The sequence below is a fragment of the Chiloscyllium punctatum genome, chromosome 15 (assembly GCF_047496795.1).
Source record: "Chiloscyllium punctatum isolate Juve2018m chromosome 15, sChiPun1.3, whole genome shotgun sequence".
NCBI classification, from domain to species: Eukaryota; Metazoa; Chordata; class Chondrichthyes; order Orectolobiformes; family Hemiscylliidae; genus Chiloscyllium; species Chiloscyllium punctatum.
In genome coordinates this window covers 56,162,271-56,171,634 of record NC_092753.1, presented here as the reverse complement: position 1 = coordinate 56,171,634, position 9,364 = coordinate 56,162,271, and the positions used below count along the sequence as shown (strand labels likewise).

Sequence of the window (9,364 nt, the reverse complement as noted above, 5' to 3'; positions counted from 1 at the left end):
AGCTAGCCAATTTCTGAGCCAAACTGCTAAATCACCCTCAATCCCATGCCTCCGTATTTTCTGCAATAGCCTCTCATGGGGAACCTTATCAAAGAACAAATTAGTAACAAAACAAGATAATAACAGCTCATAGTACCAAAAGAATAGAATTATAGTTTCCTTTCTCAATCTTGTTCCAAGTTTAGCCTGCCTTCTTGCTTGTGTAACATTAGTTGTTTTTCCTATTTTCTAGTTAAATGCTAAAAATGTCTTTTATCCATTCAAGCAAAAAAACCTGACAATGTGCTACAAGACCACTTGCAAGAAAAAAGAGCATTTAAAGAAAACCTTTGTCAGACATTTTTATTTATTTGTATACTGCAAATATAAATCAGTTTAATAGAAGTCAATACATCTTACTTTCAAAATGCAATGAAACATGAATTAGAGAGAATGTATTTGCTTTAGTTGTTTACTCAAAAGTAGACCAGGGAACACAAAATGGAGAGCTCATAGAAAAAAAGCAGATACGTTTTGTAATTGAATTCAGCTTCTTTGTATGGATAAACAGACAAGCTCTTGCCAATCTCATTACAGAACCTCTGAAAAGGAACTGAACCTGAACAATAGTCAGAATTATGCTGACGAATTATTAGTTACAATTGAAAGGCAGCAGCATTTTGTCAGCTCAGAACAAATTCTGATAATATTGTGATTGTGTAAACTCGAGTTACATGGTAAAGTGTCTTGTGTAATCATATTCAATTGTTGGAATGACTGCTTGAACAAATTTCAAAAAAATAAGAAGATACCTGAAAATCAGTAAGTTAAGGAAACAGCATCATTAATTAAAACAATAAATACTGCAGTACTTTGAGACCAAAATCTTTAACATTACAAAAATTCCTGTGTGCCTAAAGTGGCCTCTGGAAGTCCTTAGTGGCCAAAGAGGTTAGTAATAAATAATACACTTTCAATTAAGTGTTCTTACTACCACAAGGGAGAAGGAACTGAAATTAGAAATAGAATGGAAATTGGACTAAAGGAGAACTATGTATTGCCATATAATTTTAAACGCAATCAAAACTCAGGCTGGTAGCAGAACTCAAGAAAATGAATTTGTAGAAGGTCTTGAGATGACTTTTAGGTAGAGCCCAGTTGGGGTGCAGAACATGCAGTTCTGGAGTTAGTGATATGTAAGGAGACAGACTTGATTAGGGAACTGAACGTGAAGGATCCACTAGGGGGCAGTGACCATAATACGATAGAGTTCACCCTGCAGTAAGAGAGAAGATTGTATTAGATGGAACGGTATAACAATTGAGTATAAGGTAATCATAAAGACACGAGGGAGGAACTGACCAGAATTGATTGGAAGGGAAACCTAGCAGGGATGACATTGGAGCAGCAATGGCAGGGGTTTTTGGGTAATTAGGGAGGCACAGCAGAAATTCATTCCAAGGAAGTAAAAGCATACAAAGGGGAGGATGAGGCAACATTGGCTGACAAGGGAGGTCAGAGACAGCATAAAGACAAAAAAAGAGAATATGGTGAAGATTAGTGAGAAGGCAGAGACTTAGGAAGATTAAGAATGAGCAGAGGATAACTAAAAAGAAAGCAAAAAGGGGGAGATGATAGTAAACTAGCTAGAAATGTAAAAGAAGATTGCAAGAATTTTTTTTAGATATATTAAAGATGACAGAGGGGCAAGTTTGGACATTGGACCGCTGAATAACGATGCTGGCAAAGTAGTAATGGGGAACAAAGAAATGTCAGAGGGACTAAAATGGTACTTTGTATCAGTTTTCACAGTGGAAGACAACAATAACATACCAGAGCTTCAAGAGTGTCAGGAGCAGAGGTTGGTGCTGTGGCCATTACTAAGGAGAAAGTGGTGGGGAAGCTGAAGAGTCTGAAAGCAGACGGCCTAGATGGACTACACCCCAGATTTCTGGAGGACATAGCTAAGGAGATTGTTGAGGCATTGGTGATTTTTTAGGAATCACTGGATTCAGAGAGGGTCCCAGAGGACTGGAAAATAGCTAATGTAACACCCCATTTAAGCAGGAGGGAAGGGAGAAGACAGCAAACTATAGGCTGGTTAACTTGACCTCAGTCGTTGGTAAGATTTTAAGAGTCAATTTTTAAGGATGAAATTGCAGAGTACTTGGAAGCGCATGGTAAAATAGGGCAGGGTCAGCATATCTTTGTCAAAGGGAGATCATGCCTGACAAGCCTGTTAGAATTTCTTAAGGTGTTAAAGAGCAAGTTGGTCAAAGGAGTCAGAAGACTTGATCTATTTAGACTTCCAGAAGGCCTTTGACAAGATGCCATACAAGAGCCTGCTAAACAGGATAAGAGGTCATGGCATTAGGGGCAGGTTACTGGCATGGATAGAGGATTGTCTGACTGGCAGAAAGCAGACAGTATGAATAAAGGGATCTTTTTCAGGATGGCAGCTGGTGACTAGTGGAGTTCTGTAGAGGTCAATATTGGACCGTAACTATTCACATTATATATTAACAACTTGGATGAAGGAACTGAAGGCATCGTTGTGACGTTTGCAATTACATAAAGATTTTATAAACCTCTATAAGGTGCTCCCTCAACCTCCTACCCTCCAGTGAAAAAGTCCTAGTCTTTCCAGTGTATTTTTATATAACTGAAACCCTCCATTCCTAGCAGCATCCTGGTAAGACTCTTTTGAACACTCTACAGGTTAATAATATCCTTCCTGTAACATGGCAACCAGAACTGCATGCAGTAGATTAAATTTCCTACAGTGTGTGGAAACAGGCCCTTTGGCCCAACACGTCCACACCGGTCTTCTGAAGAGTAACCCACCAGACTCCTTTCCCTCTGACTAATGTACCTAACAATATGAGCAACTTAGCATGGGACAATCCACCTGACCTGCACATCTTTGGTCTGTGGGAGGAAACCGGAGCACACGGAGGAAACCCACGCAGACACGGGGAGAATGTGCAAACTCCACACAGACAGTTACCCGATGCTGGAATTGAACCCGGGTCTCTGGTGCTGTGAGGAGGTGGTGCTAACCACTGGGCCACCGTATACTCAAGAGACCGCTACAACCTCATCATGACATTCCAACTCCCATACTCAAAGGTCAAAGCAATGAAGCCAAGTATGCTAAACACCTTCTTAACCATCCCGTCAACCTGTGGTGCACATTTCAAAGAATTATGTACTTGAACCCAGAGGTCTGTCTGTTCTACAATACTATCTGGGGCCCTGCCATTAATTGTATAAGTCCTGTCCTTGTTTGTATGTGGTAAAGTGACAAGTTATACATTTTAATGGGAAGAATAGAGGCATAGGCTATTCTATGAACAGGAGAGGCTCCAGAAATCCAAAGCACAAAAGGATAAGAGAGTCCCAGTTCAGGATTCGAGGTAAGCATGCACATTGGCAGTTAGGAAGGTCGATGCAATGTTAGCATTCATTTCAAGAAACAAGAACAGAGATGTACTGCTGACATTGTTAAACTCTAGCCAGACCACATTTGGAATATTGTGGGTGGTTTTGGGCCCCTAATCGAAGGAAAGATGTGCTGTTATTGGAGGAGGTCCAAAGAAGTCTACAAAAATAATCCTAGGGATAAACAGCTTGGTGTCATTTGAGGTGGTTGAAGACACTGGGTCTGTACCGATGGAGTGTATAAGGATGAGGAGGGAATCAGATGAAACTTATAAGATAGATATCGAGTGTCTGGATAGCTTGGAAATGGAAAAGGTGATTCTAATAAACAGGAGAAACTTATGACCTGGGCGACACAGCCTCAGGAATGATGGACAACCCTTTAGAATTGAGATGAGGAAGAATTTCTTCAGCCAGAGGGTGGCAACTCTGTGGAACTCCTTGCAACAGAGGACTCTGGACTCTAGGCCATTGACTGCATTTAAAAGAGAGCGAGACAGATTCTCAAGCAGTATGGGGATCAAGGTTTATGTGGAGAAGGCTGGATTTGGAAACTTATCAGTCATGATAGAATAGCAGAGCCAACTCAATGGGCTGAATGGCCTAATTCTGCTCTGATATCCTATGGTCTTATGATAAAAAAGATCCTGATTCACAAACTTCTCCTTTATTAGATTTAAATCATAAACATATTAAGATTAAAACTGGGAGAACTTATTGCAGAATGGCTGCTGGCCTTTTCAGCATCTCACTCTCTTTGTCTTCTCATTGAAATGCATCTTCACACTATGCAGAATATAGAAAATAATTCTGTTTCCAGCAGTCACTCATCTGTCTATGGTTACCCTTGCTCAAACGATTGTTCTCTCAAATCCAGAGACTAGAGAGTGCACAACAGGATTGGAGGAAAAGGACACAATCCCAAAAGATTTACTGTATTGCAAATAAAGCTAACGCAAGCAAGCCTCAGCTCAGGATTTGGCACCCTGCATAGTTTAATGGATAAAGCATAGAAATTTCACAGAACACAAGTCAGCAGGAGCTAGAGCTAGAGCTAATTAATAATATAACCCAGAAGAATGTGGAGGTCAACCCTGGCCTGACTGTATAGGATAGAGTTGAAGACCTTGAAGATTGATCCAGCCAGCCAAACCGGGAGGTTAGCTGCGTCACATTGGGATCTAAGTGTACTGGGCAATCTGGCTATAAACTTTGCCAATTGGCATACAGCATGAAAGAATCCAACTAAAAATTGCATGTGCTCTTTGCAGCCAGACCATAGTCACCCACGCATCAAGTAGACAATTCTATGAAAAGAGATTGCACAATGGATCAGAATAATAGCAAAGGGAATTTAGAAGTTAGTTTATTATACTCTGTGCTGAGGCTGCTTTCCTTCAATTGGTGATAAACAAATAAATTGCCGCTGAAGGATCAAGTATTAATTGTGTATCAGTTGACTTCGGACTGGCTAAGGTTACTTCCTAATCCATGTAGCTCAGCTCTTCTGCAGATACGTTAAAAGATTAAGTTGTGTCACAGTGCATTAGGAGACAACTTAAGCAAGACTGCAATCAGCTTTTTTAAAAAACAGAGGGTAGATGAGTGTTAAGTTGTCACTCAATAAATAAAACTATTGAAATCTAAATGGTCATTAACATTTTGGTTGCTTGCTAATGTTCAAGGATACATGTGTACACCGAGTTCACCTCCACCTTCTGCAACTGTCTCAATGATTTTCTTCATTACCTCAGCATGCCTGAAAGACAAAACATTGGATACATTTAAACTACTCTTCACAAATACACACAAAGCCCTGCCAGAATCACCAGTATATCATTGAACACTGTAAAACAGATATTAATAAAGATGGGGAATGGGGGATTGCGTGTTATGGAATTCATTACAAATAATCATATGATGATCCATTTTTGGTAAACATAAGCAGTAACTGCACTCCAAATATTTGTAAGGTCAGTTAAATGGAAGAGCAGAGAAATAGGGGGCACAGATTCACTGGACATCAAGAAGGTAGGACATCAGATTGATAATGTTGTATGAATGCCAATGCAAGTCTAGGTTTATCACAAAATAAAAGACTAAACACCAGGAAGGAAAGTCTATAACAGCGCTTCTCAAGTCATGATGTGCCATAACTGGCAACATGGAAAGCCTCAGTTAAACGTCATTGTGGTGACCATTACTTACACAATCACATTTGTCATACAGGAAGTAAGTGACAAAATTGCAACATTTAGAAAATAACTTGACAAACTACATTGAGCAATGGAGTATAGGATATATTTCCACAACTGGCAGAGTTTCAAATGTAAAGACAACATGTAAAATATGGGATCCTTGCTCACCTCACAATTGAGTATTTACTTTGAAAATGTAAACAGAAGTACAATTGGGTTAAAATTATTTTACAACATTTGCTCACTATCGTGTTGCTCACGTGGAAAACCAGAAACAGAAATGCCCTGTGACTGCATTGGTGAAAGCGTGCTTTGTTTCACAACAACATTCATTGGGGAAACACCAGTTTTTGCTATGGTAACAAAGGTACAATCCTGCAGTGATAGTTAAACATCACATTAATGACAGAGAGACTGCTGTGAAAAGCAGGTAGCCACTTCACAGATATCTGGATGTAAATAGCTGTCTTATTTAAATCATTATTTAAATGTTTTCTTGCATGAAATTTTTTCACAATACAGATTTAACTCAGAAGCGAGTGGATCCATAATTACTATCCAATTTGAAAGGGGTCCATCATCTAGTACTTCTTGATGATTACTAGTCGAGAACTAGAGGACACAACTACAGAACAAACTGTTGGGCATTTAGGACTGAGATGAGAAGAGATTCACTCAATGTTTTAAACCTGTGGAGTTCTTTACCTCAAGGAGCTGTTGATGCTCAAGCAATGGATATGTTCAAAACATATCGAGTCAAAGTTGCAGAGGAAGCAGAGTCTTTAGTCCAATTCATCCATGCTGACCATATATCCTAAACTAATCTACTTCCATTTGCCAACATTTGGCTCATGTCCCTCTAAACTCTTCCTATTCATAAAACCATCCAGATGCCGGTTAAATGTTGTAAATGTACCAGCCTCCATGAATGCTAATAAAGTTAAGGGATACGGAGATGGTAGTAGTAGGTGAAATGGAGGTTGATCAACTGGGTGTAGTTTGCTTGCTGAGTTACCTAGTTAGGTGATGAAACATCTGGAAATGAACCTTCCAGCTTAGCGAGGAAACCTACATCCAGAACCTCAAGCTGAGCTACAAATCTTCTCAAAACCCGGTTGATCAATTGTACGATCATTAAGCTGAACCTAGGGCCCCTGCTTCTATTTCTCACATTCTTCTACAAAACGCATGGCTTTTGGAACCTTAAATAAATGAATAAGAACTGTTAGATTATAAACAGAAAAATAACTTCTAACAATAGGGCATTTTTGGGAAGTATTTTGATTACTTTATTCTATTATTTCATTAAAGGGTACTTTGGTGTCAACATTAAACCTCACTTTCCCCCACGATCAGCAAGAAAAAGTTAAAAATGGTCAGCCACACAACTCTAATCTGAAGTTTATGTGCTCATTCCCACTTTTATGGCAGTGGGCTTTGTGTAACACAAGTATCTGCTGTGGAAGCACAGGACACACTGAAAAAGCAGTGAAAGAGACGCAGCAGCTGCTGGCTCCACAAGTTAAATGCCTTTTCCAGCACTCCTTGTGAGCTAGAATGAACAACAGCATGCTCTCTTCCACCCTCGCCCCTCCCCCAACATGCCTCAAAGCAGCCTTCGGTCTACATACTGTTGTGCTCTATCACTAATCCCTTCCTTTTCCATGGTGTCTGATCTTACCCTCTGTATTAGGATGCCCAACCTCACCAACCAAACACCCTACCCACAATAGTTGATAACTCTTCTTCATTGTAGCTGCATGCCATTGGCTTTTCATTTAACTGTCTAGAGTTTAAGTTTCACGGATTCCTAGTAGAAACTGACTTTAAGAAAATAACAACAGTCACTTTACACCCTGACTACACCAGGGTCTTTAGCTTTAAGAGACAATAGCCAATAATGAAGCTTTAAAACTTTTAGAAAGATATACTGACATTTTGGTGAATAAACTTGGCCAGCATAAAGCTTGTCCTTTTGCAAAATTTAAAAATTGCTGACTTTAAAAGTTATCACATAGGGCATCTATTTTCCTTAGCTTTTACAATCCATGATTATCTATTCTCTGATATGATACAGTCCTGAAATAATGGTCGTCAAGTTACAAGTAGATGGTAAGAAACAATTCCTTTGAAAACTCTTAATACCAAAGTCCAAGCTTGAAACAAAAATTCAGAATTTTTAATCTTTCCAGAAATGGACAGAGAGTTTCTTAGTCACTGAAATGCTTTGGTAAGGTACCTAGAAGGGTGAAAGTTTTTGCTGGTTTTATCTGACACTTAAAACTCTCAGGAAGAGGTGAGGCAAGTAATCAGACATGCCCACAGAGAATGAGCAAATCACTACCAGAATTCGAACAGCAGTGCACTTTTCATTTTGATTTATATTTTCTAAATAATCTGCTCAAGGATGTTATTACCCACTTCGGCAGGTGTGACTTGAACACAGGCCTCTTGGCTCAAAGATAAAGACATTACCACTATGCCACAATAGCCTCCTGTGTGTAGATTTAGCTATTTTTAAATCAACCTGCTCAGAGATTTCATGACATATCTCTGGGCTGTTAGGGTCACTACCACTGCACTCCAAGGGACCCTTTCATGTAGCTTTAACTATTTTTCATCAGCCTGTTCAGATAGATTACCATACAACTCTGGAATGGCTGGGACTTAATTCAGGCCTCCTATCCCAGAGTTAGAGACACCACCACTACTGCATAAGGCTGCTATTAAGTAAATTTCAATATTTTCTAATCAAGTCGGTTCAGGGATATCATTACACATCGCTGAAGCATTTAGGATTTGAACCTGAATCGGCTGGCTCAAAAGGTAGGGACACCACCACACCATAAAACCCATACAATGTAGATTAATTTATTTATTTTCAAATCAATCTGTTCAGAAATGTTATTACACATCTCTGGAATAGGTGGGATTTGAATCTAGGCCTCCTGGCTTACAGGCAGGGAAATTACAACTGTACCAGAGTGTCCCTACATACATAGACGTTTTTATAAAGTAAATAACATTCCTCATTAAAGATATGACTAGAACTCAGTGCATTCAGCAATAGCCTAGCTCTGCAACTACAATCACAATGGCTTCCTCCTCGCTTTTCCTCAAATGGAAGAGATTAATACATAAACTGATTGTACTTGAAGTGCAAATAAGGTGTACTCAGGAAAATCCAAAGGGGTAAGCAAATCTACTGAATATTTTACTGTGGATGTGCTTACATTCATGACCAACATTACTTGACAATTAATTCATCAAAAAGAAGTTGAGAAATATGAATTCCAGAATATCCACCATTTTCTCCAATTCAATTTTAAGCCAGTCCAACTATTGATTGTACATTACACATTTGATAAATATTCACATTTCCATAACTACAAAGATATTTAGAAGTCACCCTGTATTCCAATATTGCCCTGCGAGTACAGTAGATTGTTTATCTTAAATATTTATTTTTAACCTTGAATAACTCAGATTATAAATATAGTTGAAGATCAGGGGTTTTAAAAGTTACATTTTCATCGACACTGATAAATCCATAATTCCCAAATTAATTAGCAGACTGTTGAAAATTACAAATGAATACCTGCATGGATGAACAGAACACATTGAAGGTGGGGGCAAGTGGGGATGATTTTCAATTGTCACTGTTTTCTTGACATGGTCCTGGCTGATGTCTTCATACATCTCTTCTACAGTCAGTGGGTGTCGTTGCTGAAAATAGGAACATGCCA

The 9,364-nt window shown here is 39.1% G+C and overlaps 1 protein-coding gene across 1 annotated transcript in view; it reads right to left on the bottom strand.

The window, feature by feature from the left end:
• Window positions 1-328: 328 nt before the first annotated feature.
• Window positions 329-9,364, bottom strand: part of atg3 (autophagy related 3) — a 36,775-nt gene continuing 27,739 nt past the window's right edge. The window contains exons 9-11 of the mRNA XM_072585178.1: window positions 9,217-9,344; window positions 5,111-5,179; window positions 329-791 (exon numbers count right to left, since the gene is read on the bottom strand). Of these exons, the coding sequence (XP_072441279.1) occupies window positions 710-791; window positions 5,111-5,179; window positions 9,217-9,344 (279 nt within the window). The 3' untranslated portion in view covers window positions 329-709. The remainder of the gene's footprint in view (window positions 792-5,110; window positions 5,180-9,216; window positions 9,345-9,364) is intronic.